We start from the raw sequence: 16,804 nt of genomic DNA on the forward strand, positions 1-16,804 counted from the left end.
CAGCAGGAAGCCCCCATTTTAATTTGTTGTAAACAACTGAGAAATGGGACCATCCTGTAAAACATGGTCTCCTGAAAAGGGTCATTTTATACTCAAGGGTCACAGTCCTCTGCCAGGAGAGGCAGGTAGCACGAGTCTGGCAAGAGAGGGAGAGCAGACCAGGAACATCCATGCCAGTCAGGGCCCTGAATAGGATTAGGCAGTTTTACCTTCATCCCCAGGGTAATGGTGGTTGCCTCCATCCTGTCCCCACCACAGGTGTGAGAAGCTGGCCGAAGAGTGCCAAGACAACCCGTGCCGAAACGCAGGGCGCTGCGTGAGCAACGAGGGCTCCATCCACTGCATCTGCCCATCGGGTTACCAGGGGGACTACTGCACACAGCCCATCATCACCCCGGCCATCGTGCCCACACAGTGGGCAGTGGGGCCCGAGGAGATCGCCGAGATCGTGGCTGGTGTGCTGGGGGTGGCCATCCTGGCCGGGGCCTTCGTGCTCATCCGCAAGCGCTACCGCAGCCGCGCCAAGACACACAAGCCCGTGGCCAGGGAGGACCCCGACCTGCTCTCCAAGAGTGAGTTCTCCAAGAGTGTGGGTGTGGGCACCCAAGCAGTGCCACCCATCGAGCTCAACATCCTCAGTGATGCAGCACACAACAACCTGGACCGGGCCACGCCGGAGCAGCGCAAACCCACCAGCACCCCTGAGTTTGTCACCTTCAACTCCGCCAACGCCCCGAAGCACCGGGGCACCATCGTGTGCAGCGTGGCACCCAACCTGCCCCCTGCTGCACCCCCCTCCAACTCTGACAACGAGTCCTTCATCAAGTGCACCTGGGCCAGGGAGGAGATGGGTCAGTAGGCACAGATTTCTCTTGTCCTTGCACAACCCTCTTCCCTTTGTGAAGTAGATTGAAGGTTTGCTGACCTCACGGACCAACAGTGTTGGTTAAAGTCACGCAAAGCACGAGCAAATGCTGCCCAAGCCCTGCAATAGGTCTTTTACTGGATTTTCCCTCCCTGCTCACCAGTACATCCTAGTTTCCAGCTTTAACCTGCTCAGCCTCATACACAATCAGCAGGGAAACCATTAATGCATAGCCTGAATTCCCACACGTCCTGGGTCAAAAAACCCTATAAAAGAGAATAATAAAGCTAAGGGATAAAAATGAAGAACCTAAAAGTCCCAGCACAGCCAGGGGTGCCCTCAGGTTTTCTCAATTCCCAAAGCAGCAACAACTTCCCTGTCCCCACATCTCTTCTCTTTCCTGCTCTGCCACATCTCCTGCAGGCTGAGTCTACAGAAGGAATTGGCAGGAAGGCAGGAGGGGGAAAACAACAGCTTGAGGCCAGGTTGGAGGGGGCTTTGAGCAACCTGCTCTGGCGGGAGGTGTCCCTGCCCATGCAGGGGGACTGAAACTACCTGATCTTTAGGTCCCTTCCCACCCAGACCATTCTGTGATTCTGTGACTGAACTGTAGCTAACACAACTCTGTTTTATTCCAGTCTACCCAGCAGAAACAACCTACTGGCCTCCCCGGTACCTGTCGTCAGACGTCCAGGAATATTCCCACTACGAGATCATTCCAGCCCCCCCTGCATCCTCCTCCCACCCTCCTCTCCCCCCACCACCCGGGCACCCATCCCGCCCCGCTACAGCAACCAGAACCTGGAGGACTTCTTGCCCATCAGCCCAGTGGACGTGGGAGCCTCCCAGTGCCAGAACGAATACACGGCCATCAGCTACTACCCATCCCAGCTGGTGCAGGGCGAGGGCATCCCCTTCCAGCCCGAGCCCGGGTACAAGCGGGTGAGCATGCGCCTGAGCGTGGCCCAGCCCTCCTATGCGGACTGTGAGGTGGGACACCAGCCCAGCATCCGGGCCCAGCCCCTGCCACCCCCCAACTATGAGGGCTCTGACATGGTGGAGAGCGACTATGGGAGCTGCGAGGAGGTGATGTTTTAACGGAGGGGCAAACCCTCGAGATGAGAGCAGCATCTCCACGCAGAACACTGTGCAGGGGGGGATGGCATGTGCCACCACAGGGAGGCTTACGTGTGTGTGTGTGACCCCAGCCCCAGCTTGAGGCATCTCCCCCCTGTGTGGCTGGATCTTTTTCCACGGTTCTCCTGCTGCAAATGGAGGGGAAACACTCCAGCCACGGCCGGGGGACAGAGGATGCTCCTGGGATGCCCATGACTAACCTGCCTCCTTGCCAAGGGGACCTCCTCCGACACCGCGCAGGACCGCGGCTGCCACCTCCTCCCACCTGGCCACAGGGATGAGGAGGAGGAGGGGAAGGGCAAGCACTGCAGGCATGGTGGCAGCTGTGGTGGAGAAGATGCTGAAGGACAGCTTGGGAGTGCTCCAGATGGGACAGCTCCCTGACCCCTGCTCTGGCTCTGAGGACTTGCATGGAGCCAACAGTTTGCCCAATGGAATGGATCAGCTGGAGCAAACCCTTCCATGTCTGCTCCCTGATACAGGGAGAGAGATGAGGGAATGCCACTGATCCCATCAACACATCCTTCACCTGGCCAATGGAAGTCCAAATAAAATGTTAATTCCTGTAGAAAAACCAAGCAACAAGTTTCATCCCACCAGGCACCACCCACAGACTCAAACCAGTGCAACTGGCAGCAAAGCAAGACCACTGCCCAGTCAGGCTGCACTCCTGGGAGTCAGGCAGACCCCGTCCCAGGGATGTGAAAACAGACATGTCCCCATGGCTGTCATGGTCCCATGGTGAACACACCATACGTGGTCCTGCCACCCAGCTGGGGCTCCCCCGTGCATCTCAGAAAGACTGGCCAGCACCAAGTGGCACCTCCTGCCTGAGATGGGTCACCAAGGCTCCTGAGCGTGGGTTTGTCTTTACGTCCTTGTGCTTGGAAATGCACCGTTCCTCAATGAGAGGTTTTCTTTGGTTGGTTGTTTGATGTAACTTTTTTGTTGTTGATTTTTTGGAAAGTATTAAAAGAGTTTGGATTTTTTTACTATGATGATTTTATTCGCGAGCTCAAGGATTCCCTTGTAAATAGGACATCCCTGCCTAGCTTCACCCAAGGGCAGCCCAGGGAAAACCAGCTTCTTTTGGACACCAGCACTCCCAGCCTCTTGAGCTTTCAGAGAAGTACCAAGACAACAAGATCCCATAAGGGCCAGAGGAAGGAGGCAGACCCAAGGTGCCCTATCTGGCTTTGGAAAGACATGAGCTTCAGGACCAGAAGGGTTGAAGGGATCCAAATCCAGGCCCTGCCTTGATTCCCATCCCTAACCAAACACATTTAGGAAAGCAGAAATTCATCTCATTTCTGAAAGCAAAGCCACAGCCCTGCTCATGACACAGGGCACTGGCATGAATTACTCAGCAGTGTGAGGACAAGCAGGGCTGCAGCCATGCTGGGACAGTGCCTGGCTGTCCCCACACATGGGCTGGCTTTCGCTCCTTTGATCTCAGCATCCACCACGTTGCCGCCATCAGCACATGCCCAGGCTCTTTTTTTTCAGCTGCAGCCCCACTTTTGGTATAAACCAGGCTGTGGGGACCCAGGACACAGCCAAGAAGCCATGGGGCAGCTTTGGTGGGGCAGAGAGAAGAGCCAAGCCCAAAAAGGCTCTGCCCCCAACCTACTTGTAAAAATGCATTCTGAAGAAAAATAATGCAGTTTTCAGAGCAGCAAAGCTGAAACACATTTGCAACCTTCAGCAGAGGGAGGAGCATTGTCTGCTACTGCAGGGCTGGGAAAAGCACAGGGTCAGACCCCAGCTGTACTCCAGCTTCCCTGCTCTCCCACAGATGCCCCCTCCTCCCCAAGCCTCTGCACTTGGGTGGTATCTTGCAAAAAACAAACAAATACAAACAAAAAATAAGAGGGGGGGAAAAAAAATTAAGTCCCTAAAGTCACAGCACATACCCTGGTATTAAAGCCACGTGGCTGCTCCATCCAGCACAGCGGGGTCCCCCTTGGCGACCCCCAGACCTGCTCCATGCATGGCCTGGGCTCTGCCAAGTGGTTTTCCACCTGCCTCATGGAAGAGAAACTCCCATCTCACTCCCCAGAGCTTTTTCACATAAAAAATAAAACATTTATTGATTAAAGTAAGATACATGATTGATGTGCAGCTCTTCCACTGAGCAGCTACACACTCCGTACACTGACAATACCCATAGGCACAAGACATGTACATTAATCATTTCTATATTTACAGAGAGAATTTCCTTGGTTACTGAGCAGCCTACCATACACAAGGGTCAAGTTTTGTGTCCATCAGGTCCTGCAGCAGGTCCTCCTGGCTCAGCAGAGCCCCTCATGCCATGTGCCCCATGGGTACATCTGGCCCCATCTCCAAACACCCCCTGCTCATCCCAATGAAAGTGAAGAACTGCAAAAACCTTTAATGCTGCTGTGATATCCCAGTCTCCTTGGAAATGAGGCCTTCACCACTGACTGCAAACTGAGTTTGAGTGCTAAAAGCCCTGCCAGTAAACCCATTGATGCCCAGTGCTGGGCTGGGAACATGCCCTGGCAGACAGCTGTCCCCTAACATGCAGCCAGCCTTCTCACAGGGTACTGACAGAGCTGGGGGCAAGCATTAGATGTCCCCTGCTCCTCACAGCATGCCTTCCTCTGCCAAGGGTGACATTTCTGCACTCTAACCCAATGCCCGAGGGCCACACTGGGGTGAGTACACAGTGATGGACATGAATATTGCACTTTTCCCATCTGCATCATGCCCTGGAGCTCCCTTACCTTCCCAGCCCCAGGTGTTTGCTCTCCATCCCCACCATATCCTCCAGATAGAGGATCTGACTTAAAGCTTTGCTGTGCCCATAACCAAGCAATGCTGAAGCACGTCAGAACCTTCACCAGCACAGACCTGGAGGAGACAAGGTGAGGCCTAAGAGATGCAACAAGCAGGTGAAGGGCTGAAAAGGAGCAACAACGTGGCACAGACCTACCCCACACCTGGCCATGGGTCCAAAGACCAGCATGGGGCACCCAAAGCAGAACCAGCAAAGGGGACACAGTGCAAGACACTGAAACACCCACATGGAGAAGACAGGCTGTAGGGCCACTGCTCTGCACAGCCTGCTCCTCCCAGAAATGGGTCAAACACCAGAAATAACCTCATTCATCCTGTGTCCAGGATGGGAACACAGCTCTCCAGCACAGTACTCCCATTCCTGCCCCACCAGCAGCCTCTGCCCATCCCCAGGGAGACAGGGATGCAGGGATAACAGGGATAAAGGAAGCCACCACCATGCTGGCATTTGGGAGATGCTGTGTTAGCAGGGAGGAGTGTGACCCAGACAGGGTGGCTCAGCTAAAACCTCTTTTGTACCACTAGGAAAAGACATCCCATAGAGAATGCATTTGTGCTCTCATCTTAAAAAAATAAAATGCAGCAGGAAGGCAAGGAAACCCTATAAGGTGGAAGCTGGGCTGAGAGGAAGGGAAGCAGCAGCATAGCAGGGACCATCCCCCCCAGGCATGCACCAGCCACAACACCAGAAGCAACAGGAGCACAGAGAGAAGCACCAGAGACCTGCATCCTACCAGGGACAAGAGCTGGAGCAGAGGATGCAGAAGGAGAGGGGCCAGGAGGGAGAGGTTAAAAAATATACTAAAATTACAGGGTTTTGATGTGTGATTTGACATTCAGTATCGGCCTGCAGGTGCAGGTGGAGCGCGCCGGGGCCAGCTCGGGCACTGTAAACAAGGTGATAGGTTTTTGCAGTGTGCAGGCAGCACACAGTGACTCCCCAGGACACCCTGTCCCACAGAGGGACAGGGCTCCCAGCCAAAGGCACCCAGCTCAGAGCCTTGCTATGGCAGAGCCCATCTGCTCTCTGCACGCCTTGTTTTTCCCTAACACTTCTGAAAGACACGTGCTGGGTGAGGAAAAAGAAGTGTCTACTGAAAGTGTGGGCCAGGGTTCAGCCAACCCTCCCAAGCTAGGGAGGTGCTGAGCCCAGTGCCCACCTCCAGACCCTATTCAGCCCCCAAGGAAGCTGGACACAGAGCCAGAGCATGGCAGGAGTCAATGCCCATGTCCAGGGATCCCAACACAGAAGTGCTGGAGGGTCCTGGAATGCTCCGCATCTCAGGCTCTGCCCAACCTCCCTACAGGGCTGGGGTGAGGAGGCAGCTCCACACTTTCCAACCTGAGCTGAGGTTTCTCTGTTGCCGTAAAAATAAAGTGCTGAGGGGGAAATAAAAACTGGCACAAACAAAGAGCAGTCCCTGTTCCCCGCCCTGACTGAAAGGACGGGGGAAAAGCGGAAAGGTTGTGATTTAAAAAAATAAAATCAAAATCTACAACCCCTGGATTCCTCACCTCTCAGAGTGACTATTTACACAGGGGCTGAGGGGGCTGTTTTGCTGCACCACCTGCCCAAAAAGCCCCCAGGGAAGGCACTGCCCCAGCCTGGAGCCTACCTCCCCAGCCAGAGCCCAGCGCAGGACCCTGCTGCAGGTGGGCAGCCACGATGCTGGGCAGCCCCGTCCTCTCGCAGACCTAACCCACCATGTTTCACATGGAAACACGGGAAGGAGAGGGGAGACCATCCCCAGGGGAGCAGCAGCACCCATGTGCCCCCAGCACAGCACCCGGAGGGGCTGGCTGGGCAGGGGGACTGTCACTGCACCATGACACTGGTGGTGTTCACAACCGTGGTGGCAGGTGCTGCCAGTTCCACCAGCGCCTCGTATGTCCCCACCACAAACCCCACGAAGCCAAAGAGGCTGATGGCGACGTCCTTGGCGATGAGCAGGGGGTGCATGCCCTCCGTGTAGTAGGTGGCGATCTCCAGCAGCGGGGGGAAGATGAGAGCCAGGGCGCTGCTGCTGACGGAGCCCACCAGCGAGATGACGAGATCCAGGCGTGGGATGAGGACGGCCAGCACGCCTGGAGGAGGAGCAGATGTGACATTAGCACTGCCAGCTCCTCAACAGTAGAGACCCTCCTCCCCCGAGTCAAAGCGAGCAGAAGCCCACCACATGGACACCAGCTGCCTGAGTCACACTTCTGCCCCCTTCCCTGACTCAAGAGCTGGGAAGACGTGGCTGTCCATCTTGCAGCACCTCCTCCCCAACAAGCACTTTCAGCCATTGCAGTGGGTTAACCACAGAATCACTTTGGTTGGAAAAGACCTTCAAGATCATCGTGTCCAACCATTAACCCTAACCTACCAAGTCCAGCACTGAGCCACATCCCCAAGCACCACATCTTTTAAACACATCCAGGGATGGTGACTCAACCACCTCCCTGGGCAGCCTGTTCCAATGTCTGACAACCCTTTCAGTGAAAAAGCTCTTCCTAAGATCTGGTCTAAACCTCCTCTGGCACAGCTTAAGGCCATTCCCTCTTGTTCTATCACCAGGTACTTGTGAGGAGAGTCCAGCGCCTGCCTCTTCACAATATCCTTTCAGGTGGTTGTAGAGGGCAATGAGGTCTCCCCTCCACCTCCTTTTCTTCAGACTAGATGAAGCACAGCACACAGAGAAAACCCTTCTTGTCACTCTGGGCACCACCACAGGAAGGTCCCAGGTTGAGCAGGACCAGTGCCCCAGCAAACAGATGCCATTGGTAGAAGAGCAGCTGCTGGCACCTTCAGCCCCCCTCACCAGAGCCAGCACCCCTGCTCCCCACACCTGGGTAGCCATAAAGCCTCAAAAAAGCCCATAAAAGCAGGAAGGAGGAGGCAAGAGCCATCTCCCCCCACCTCGAATAAATGTGTGTGGTTTGCATGCTTTTAGAGCTGCTCCAGCAGCAGAGAGCCTGTGGCACAGCCCGGGGGAGAACATTTGTTGGGTAAAAACTGCAGCCAAGGAAAACCCCTCTAGAAGGCTTCAGACAGCTTGCACTGAGTGGCTGCAAACTCCAGCAATACTTCTGCTCCCCCTGCTCCTGCTCTGGGCCACGGGAGGCTGGAGGTTCAGTGCCTTCTCCTAACCAGCCCACAGTCACCACTCCTGAGGCACCATTTGGGCAGCAGATTTAAAATAAAGGATCATCAAGGTTCTGTTTTGCAGCCAGGAGACATCGCCCACTGGCACAATCACAGGCTCAGTGAGCTCCCCAGCTCCCCACCACTCCAGCCCTGCTGGAGTCAGGATAAGCCTGGAGACAAGTCATCCCTCCACCACGGGGAACAGCAGCTAAGGTCCTTGCTGAGCTGACCTGGAGGAAGTTTATCCCAGTGCTGAGCCCTGCACTGAGCTGAAGGAGCTCTCTGCCTGGTCTCTGCTGCAAGTAGTATCCCTGCTCAGGCAGCCTGTGGGGACAGCAGAGCTGCTGACCACCAACAACATCCTCAGCCCACCCCACACTGTTCTGTGCACTCAAAGAAAACAAAACCATCAACTCCCCTCTAAATCAAGCAGAATTGAAGCCCCAGCTCAGCCCTCAGCCTCCAGGGGCAACGGCCGTGCTTGCTGCGGGTATTATTAATTCAAAGGGTTTCCAAGTGTGCTGGTTTTGAAGTCTAGGCTTAAAAGACACCCAGACACCAAACTCCATCCTCTCTTTGGAAGCCAAAGTCATGATGCACGCTTGTTCTGTGGCCACGAAACCATCTGATGAATATTCATGCAACCCTCCCAAGTGCTTTTATCTTCTCCAACAGACATGGGAGGGGAGGGGGAGGAGGTACAAAGGAGCCAGCTCCCTTCCACCAGCACTTCTGCTGCCTCCCTACCCCTGAACCCCAGGATGCAGGCACTGCTGGTGCCTAAAGCTATCCCACCTCTCCAAGCCTTTGCTTTCCTGGCCAGGCACAGCCCTCTGGGAGAGGCTCCAATCCCACAGGCAGGCTCTGAGCTTACCCACAGCACCAGGGTGGCTGGAGCACTTGGTCCAGAAAAGCAGGATTTCATCCCTGCATTGTCCCTCCAGTTGCAGGTGTCAAGGCAGAATGGATTTCAGGAACTCAGCACAGAGGAGACTGGGCTTTGCAGCTTTTCTGGCCCACCACTAGTGACAGCCCAGAAACCAGCATCAGCCTGCTCTCAGCTCTCAAGTTAGCACCACACTCCTCAAACCCAACCCAAAGGCAGCTGAGACGTGGGGCCAGGCCCTTGACGCCCAACTCTGCTGCATCAGCAGCATCAAGCCATGGAGAAAAGCTCTTTTTCAGCAGATGACACCTGAGAGCTCAGTCAAGCATCTCAGCTGTGCTGACCAAAGCAAGGAGTTAGTGTTCACATATCAGAGCCAGCCAAAATCAGATACTCCTGCACCTGATTGCTCTACACCTTTCCTCAAAGGTCCAGCAGGCTCAAGCCTGGCAGCCTCCTCCACCAGAGCCTCACTGCAGATTCCAAATATTGTCCAGGGAAAGGGGCGATTTGGAGCTGATCCAGCCAGACCTGCTCTGTGGCCACAGGCATACCAGGGCTTTGGGTATGGGTCAGGTACCACAGCAAAAAGTTGTCTTTTGCTGTGCTACACCCTGTATTGAATGTGTGTGTACAAAGGGACCTATTCCCTCATGGTCAGCGACCCCTTTGCAGCCCTGCCCCCATCAGGCAGGCACGAGGAGCCATGGAAAACAGGACTCCAGGAGACTCTGTGCTGCAAGGGCTTCAGCAGCAGGGCCAGAGGTAGCAAGGAGAGGGGTGAAGGTTCTCAGCACCACCAGCCCATGGCAGGAATTGTAAGGCAGGTCTGACAAGCTGCTGTGTACTCACAGGTCAGGCTGACCAGGGCCAGCCTGAGGAGCAGCTTGGCCAGCCAGCCCCAGCGCTCCGACACCCGGGACACCAGGGGCGGGATGATGATCTCGGCGGGCACGTAGAACTGCACAGCGTAGGTGAAGAAAATCCCAAAGGAAAAGAGCAGCTTGACAGCTTGGTAGAGCCTGAAAACAAGGAGGACAGCCAGTGAGACACACTCTCACTCCAACCCCTGAAGCAGCAAAGGGAGAAAGCTGAGGGGGAACACCCTGCCAAGAAGGACTTTTGTGTCCCAATGGTCTCCCCTCCTGAACACTCTTTGTCTTCCCAAGTCACCACTAGACATGATGGAGCCCAGTTTTCCTGGAGATGGCTGAGCACCTGCCTGCTGATGGGAAGGAGTGAATTAATTCCTTGTTTTGCTTTATCAATTAAACTGTCTTTATCTCAAGCCACCAGTTTTCTCTTTTACACTTCCAATTCTCTCCCCATCCCACTGAGGGGGTGAGGAAGCAGCTGTGTGGTATCAGTTGTCAGCTGGGGTTAAACCATAACAGCTCTTTTTTGGCACCCAACGTGGGGCACAAAGGGCTCAGGGTAACAGATTTGATTGGAATGTGCTAGAAAAAAATTATAGCTGTTATTGCTGTTTAGCTATTAATCAGCAGGCTTCTGTGCTTGCCAGGGGCTTTCTTGCCTTCTTGTAAATTAGAGTCTAGTGCTCATTAGTGGCTGCTTTTTGCTTTCACTGCTTATCATCCTACTCTGCTGTCCTTAGGAACACTTTTTATAACAGCAATAGTGATGTGCCTGGGCTGCCAGATGGCCAGGTCATCACTCCTGTGTCTATGCTGCTGCACTGGACAGGCTGGAGCTCCAGTGTGACCTGAAGAAGGGACTGTTAACTGTAGATAAAACCCAAAGATCTCATGATACCCTCTCCAACCAAAATTATCCATGAGCAAGCTAAAGATAAAGGTGTCAGAGAGTCCAGAGTGCGACCACTCACCCCACGACTTGAGTGCACAGTAGCCTTGAGCCACCTACCCCACAGCCCAGTATCTTATCATTGCATTTTCAGCTAAGTAGGGCTGTAAAACCATAAAGGGCTCCTGGGAAATCCATGATAAGGAGATGTCATTGAAAAAGGTACAGAAGAAGGTTGGGTACCAAACCTGCACACCTCAGGAGCCAGGTCAAGAAGCTCAAAGGGCATTTTAAATATCAAGAGGAAGAGCTCAAGGACCAGCCTTAACCCATAGAAAACATGAGTCCATGCAGGGCCCTGGAGAGGCACTGCTCTGCCATCCACAGCAAAGACCTGCTTAACCCAGAGGTCCATGCCAGGCCATCTCAACAAGCTGCAAGGAATGGCAAACCCTTCTTTGACCGTAAGCTCTGTCACCACCTGCCTCCAACTGACCACATGCAACCCAACATCTTCCCCCTCACTACAGCATTTCCTCACCCTTCAGCTGCTGGAGTGATGCAAGGAAGGATTTCTGCACAGCAGTGAGGTATTTCAGAGGCCGTGGTTAGACCTGGGCACTGGGAACCAACAAACTCCTCGTTTGAGGAAGCTGTGGTTATGGAGAAATGAGGCTGGAAGAGTCCTTAGTCATCCTGTAACCCAACGATTCCCGACACATTAATCCAATCTGTTCTAGAGACCTCCAGGCAATGGATACAGCCAAGGAAGGATGCAACATCTCTGCCACAATCCTCACCTTGTCTCCCAGGTTTGCTGCAGGGTATTTTTTGGTTTTGTGTTTTTCTTCCAGAAAAGTACTTTGACAGAAAGCATGGACACCCCTAGACAACTGCATTTTAAATAGGATCTTTCTGTAGCTGAGTAAGTCACAGAAATCCCATTACCTGCTGCTAAGGGAACGTCATCCTTGACAGCAAACAAAGCTGGCAGACCTGGGAGACCCCACCAGGGACCTCAAGGAAGACACCACAACGATCCTCACCACCCCATACACCAGGCAACCCCCAACAAGCTCCTCAGGACAGCTTGGCAACAGCACAGTTGGTCCTTCCCCAAGCTCACTAGATCAGTTTTTCCTCAGGGAACAACATCCCCCACCAACCCCTCCCCTGCCTCCCCAGCCAGGACCCTCCTTCCTCCCCCCTGGGACTCACCAACAGTTGGGCAGGTTGAGTGTTATGCTGGCCTGAATGTCTGCCCCAAAGTGCAGGTACCCCAGGACACTCAGGCTGATGTACAAGATGGTGACAATGGTCATCCCCACGTAGAGGATGACTGGAAACTGCCGGGGGTTCTTCATCTTGTTTTCCAGAGGCAGCACCTGGGAGAGGAAGAGGATGATGACAGAGCAGCAGATTGCCCCCATACCTCTATACCACTCAGCCCCAGAAAGCAGGAGGGGGAGCCCCATGGTCAAGCACTGTCCCCCATGAGAGGCTTGTGACACATGGAGACCAGAGAACCCAGCTGAGAAAACCACTGTACCAGAGATCTGCTTTGTGTGCTCCTATTTGAGACCTTCACACTTGGCATGAGAAGTCCTCAGTAGAGTCACTCATGCCATTGCCTTAGCAAAGGGACCTGCTCCCTCCCCCTGGAAGTAGCTGTGCCCCATTGGTCTCTGGCATCTTGGGGCAATGTCATCCACCCAAAGCTTGGTCATGTTACACTCTGCACCCCAAAACAGCAAAGCCACTGGGACATGCCCATCATGTTACCTTGTCTTACTTCCCCTAGCAGACCCTAGAAAGACCAAGACATTTTCTCCTCTCCTATCAACTTTATCTGACCAGATTTCAACCAGACAGGACAATAAAACAACCAACCAAGGACAGAGGCAAGCCCTCACCTCTACCCTACTAACACTTGCTTCCAAATATAGGACTTCAGCAAACATTTTTATAGCTGTCCTTGGGTGGTGAAGATTTCAAGAAGACACAGTGGCAGAGCTGGTGAGGAGCTTCACCTCCAAGTCATGAGAAGAAGAGCACAATGGTGCCTCAGTGTCAGCAAAAGCCCTCTGCCCTGGGCACAACATTCAGTAAACACTCTTCCCATAAAGGATTTGGGCCCTCTCCAGCCCTGTGTTTACAGAGCCAGCTTATATGAAGAGATGAAAACATTTTTTCCTCCTTTGAAGGGAGCTCCCGGAAACAACCCACAACATCTTAGAGAGCCATTAATCTCTCCACCCTCCCACCCAGCTTTTTTCACAGACAGACAGGCTATTTACAGCATCTCCTGTGAGATCCACATGCAAATCCAGCCCCACAGCAGGCAGGAGCCACGTGGCTGCTGCAGGGAGATCACGGTAGCTCCACAGCAGGGTGGGGAGAAACGGATCACATTTTTTTGGGGTCATGCTTTTCAGCCTCCCACTTAGGCAGCCTTCAGGATGCAGGCTGGTTCCAAAACTGAGGATGATTCCTCACCTGCAGGTCAACCAGCAGAGCCAGAAGCAGCTGCCAGTGCATTTCCCAGTGGAACCTACCACGAGATACAGCCACCTTCAAAGCAGCATCCAGCCTCCTGAGGTTTGGAGCTTGTGCTCCTCCTGCCTCAAGCTGGAAGCAAAAAGGTTTGACCCAGGAGATAGCCTGGAGGCTAAACCTAACAGCACTCTCCAGAACTTGGGCTACTGTCAAGAGAAATTCATCTGCAAATACAGCTGCAAGGCAAGGCAGGTGGTGCAGCAAGTCCCAGCAGGGGCTGTGCCTCCCGAGCCTCCCGCTGCCACACGCCGACTCACCACCCCGATGCCTTCAAAAGCAAAGATCGCGGTGCCAAAAAACAGAGGGTAGGTCTTCCAGGCTGCTGCCAGGGGCAGGCGACGGGGATCAGGAATGTCCTGGGAAAAAAAGCCCACGCAGAGTTCAGGGGATGGGGAGGACCTGGCCCTGCTACCATCCCTCCCTGTCACAGCCACAGGGAAAGCCCTGTGGAGCTGAGGGAAACCGCTGCGCCCACGCGAGCAAGCAGCACCCATTGGTGTACAAACACACTCCATGGTATGCAAACACACCCCTCTTGAGCTCCCCCTACCCCCCCTGCCAAAACATGGGACATCTCAGAAATGACAGAGGGAAGCTGTGCACACGTACCCTGACAATGTACTGGTAGATGACAACAAGGCTGACAAGCATGGCCACGTTGGCCAGCATGGAGAAGATGGACAGGACCTTGAGATTCTGGATGAACGAGAGCAGCACCACGAAGGGCAGGATGGAAAGCATGAAGAGCCTGGAGTCCATGGTGGGGGTCATGGTCACTGTCTTGTTTGGGCTGCAGTCATTGGTGGTCCCATTTGCTGCAGATATGACCTGGAAAGCACAGGAAGGCTTGATGAACCCCAACACACCTCAAACCCATCAGCTCTGCACAGACCCTGGGTGGCTGAGCCATCCTTCCCAGAGCATGGGCACACTGTGGATCACCAACACAATCACAACCAAGGTGTAACCTGGCCACTGCAGAAAAAGCCTGCCTGCAAACCAATACAAGTCCTGCCCTGGAGGAGAGGCTAAAGAGCTTCTGCACAATCCAGCATCCTCCATGGGAGAGGGCAGCACTGCTGGAGCCCTGGCCTGCCCTGCCTCTCCACAGCTTGCTCCAAAGCCATTTTCCAAACCAAAGCTCTGCCCAGCACAACAGCACCTCATCCAAGGTACCACCTGCACCATCACTCCCTATCTAACACACTATTCCCCACCACAAAAATAAATAAGCAACACTCTCCTCTCCCCACCCAAAAAAATTCCACAACTGAAGCCAAGGGGTTTCCCAGTTGTGGCCTAAAACGGGTTGGATTTGCAGGTTGAGCCAGCCTTCAGTCTTTGCTGCAAGATGTCAAGCAGAAAGAAGCCCACCTTGAAATGGCAGCAAGGGGCCATTCCTGGGGGGCAGGGGGCCAGCAGCAGCCCAGGCCTGTGCACCCACCTGCTCACCCCTGCTCTCGGGACTGTTGGTTTCAGATCACTGACACTCACCCACGTGCTCCCTCAAGGCAGCACAAAGGGAATCTCCTCAGCTGCTGCTCCCAGAGAAGAGGCAGAGCCCATCTATCCTCCGTCACCCACTGGCAGAACCTCACCTCGCTCCCCTGGGAACAGGGAATCATTATTCCCAGTTTCTTCCAGGGCAAGAGCCAACCAAGCAGTTCATGGTTTCTGTTTATTTCCTCCTAATGCCTGGCAGAAAGAAACTCTTCCCCTAAAGATGTAATTAAGCTCCAGAGCCATGGGATGAGGCAAGAAACTGAAATGTAAACAGGCCCAAGAATGGGAGAAGAAAGGTTCACTAAGGAGGGAGCAAGTCTGACCTGTTTCAGATTGTCAGCCAGAAAGACAAAGTACACACAGCAGAAACCCAGCTGCGTGATGATCAGGAAAAGTCCCACCACACGCCTAGAAAAGAAAAAAGACAATTTGTTAGCCAGGCCATACAGAAAAATGAGCCCACTTGAGCTGCTGGGGGCTGCACCCAAACACTGCAGTGATGATGACTGGGTCAGAGACCTCAACGTTACCCCCTGGGGGCACTGGGCACTCTGGGTGGGGGAGACAAATAACATTTGATGTCATTTGTGCTCATCTGCTGAGTCAGCTAAGAGAGCAGACAGCTTTTCTGTCCCAGGTGCAGCACATGTTGGTCCCCTGCCTGTGGGACAGGGGTGGAGCAGGTACCTTCCCCAGGCCGCGTGTGTCCGCAGACACGCAACGGGAGTCGACTCCAGCCCGTACATCACGACACCCCCATAGTCCAAAAACTGCTTCTGGAACCTGCCCACAGGAGAGAGAGAGAGAAGGGACATCACATCAGCCCCTTCTGCTGGTTCCCAAGGCAAATGGTGACATGAATGGGAAGAAGCAGTTCCTGAAAAAACACCCCAAAGCAGCTCCCAACCTTGACACGGGGAACTCACTGCTGGGAGGCTTCAGGAAACCCACGGAGCAGCTGCAGTGCCCAGAAGGGGAGTTGCTCCTTACCTGCGGCAGAAGTGATGGGCACATTTCACCAGGATGCCCATGCAGTGCACAGCCACGACTCCCATCACCAGCAGACTCAGAGGACCCAGCTGCAGGAGAAGAGAGAGGGAAGGCTGCACTCTGATGGCCAAAGGCAGAGCTGCACAGGGGCGCTACTTCCCGGTAAAACCCCGCGGGCTCTGTGAGCAGAAACTGCTGGAGGCTGAACTGGAGCTTGGGTGCTGCCCCCAGGAACCAGCCCCCCAGGATGGAGTAACCCCACAGAGAGCCACGAGCTTGGCAGGAACGATGCAAAGGAAGCAAGTTGGGGCAGTCTGGATGCAGCGAAGCGCTTCCAGGATTGTTTTTCAAGCTTTCTGGCACAGGGGTGTTCTACAGGTGACAAAGGTCATGGTCAGGAGAAAGGAACGTACTGTTCTCTCTTACTTCTTTTGATTTTTCAGTTCTTTTTGTTTCTCAATCTGAGGTATTGGGAACGTTGCATTGCTGGCTGAGGAAACCTAGTGCAGGTTAGGTGCCCACCACATCTCACATGGACACTGAGCACTGAGACATGACACAGACACTGAGGTGCTGAGCATTGGGACAGAAGTGGGGAGAGATGTGCCAGTGGCCAGGGGCTGATGTTTGACCTCCAGAAGAAACCTCAGCCCTCAGGCAGCAAAGCTTCTTCACAGCCACTGATCTGGACACAACCAGAGCTGCAGGGCTGGGCCAGCCCCCATGAAACACCTCAGAGAGAAGTAGGCTGCCATCTCCCAACACCAGCCCTATGACTGACCCGTGGGGCTTGTTGAGTGGGTGCCTTGCTGGCAGGACCCTCAGGAGGCACACAGGCTCCTCAGCAGGGACTGGCTGGGACAACCTGGGGTGGAGGTTGTGCTGAACCTACCAGCCACAGGACCAGGGCATGAAGATGCAGAATATGTTGTGAGAAAGGGGCTGCCACCACAGGGGCAGGGATGTCACACTGGGCAGGGACCCAGCTCCCTGCCTGACCCCAGCAGAGGAAACCACAGCCCTGACTCACATGCTGAACTCCTCAAAACCAGCCAGCACAAAGCAGAAGCATCAGGAACAGCCTCAGCAGCAAACCAAGCGAGCAAAACCTCACAAGCCACAGAGCACCAAGAGCCATCCTGGCCATGCG

The 16,804-nt window shown here is 54.2% G+C and overlaps 2 protein-coding genes across 2 annotated transcripts in view; one reads left to right on the forward strand and one right to left on the reverse strand.

Moving 5' to 3' along the window:
* FAT2 (FAT atypical cadherin 2) overlaps positions 1-1,963 on the forward strand; it is a 44,512-nt gene extending 42,549 nt beyond the window's left edge. Inside the window, 2 exon segments of the mRNA XM_010002130.1 lie at positions 259-855; positions 1,504-1,963. Of these exon segments, the coding sequence (XP_010000432.1) occupies positions 259-855; positions 1,504-1,963 (1,057 nt within the window).
* A 4,668-nt stretch (positions 1,964-6,631) lies between these two features.
* Positions 6,632-16,804, reverse strand: part of LOC104392602 (proton-coupled amino acid transporter 1-like) — an 11,332-nt gene continuing 1,159 nt past the window's right edge. Inside the window, exons 3-10 of the mRNA XM_010002025.1 lie at positions 15,655-15,743; positions 15,352-15,447; positions 14,988-15,072; positions 13,771-13,989; positions 13,419-13,517; positions 11,824-11,990; positions 9,694-9,863; positions 6,632-6,910 (exon numbers count right to left, since the gene is read on the reverse strand). Coding sequence (XP_010000327.1) covers positions 6,642-6,910; positions 9,694-9,863; positions 11,824-11,990; positions 13,419-13,517; positions 13,771-13,989; positions 14,988-15,072; positions 15,352-15,447; positions 15,655-15,743 — 1,194 coding nt within the window. The 3' untranslated portion in view covers positions 6,632-6,641. The remainder of the gene's footprint in view (positions 6,911-9,693; positions 9,864-11,823; positions 11,991-13,418; positions 13,518-13,770; positions 13,990-14,987; positions 15,073-15,351; positions 15,448-15,654; positions 15,744-16,804) is intronic.

The sequence above is a fragment of the Chaetura pelagica genome, unplaced genomic scaffold (assembly GCF_000747805.2).
Source record: "Chaetura pelagica isolate M959 unplaced genomic scaffold, ChaPel_1.0 scaffold356, whole genome shotgun sequence".
NCBI lineage: Eukaryota > Metazoa > Chordata > Aves > Apodiformes > Apodidae > Chaetura > Chaetura pelagica.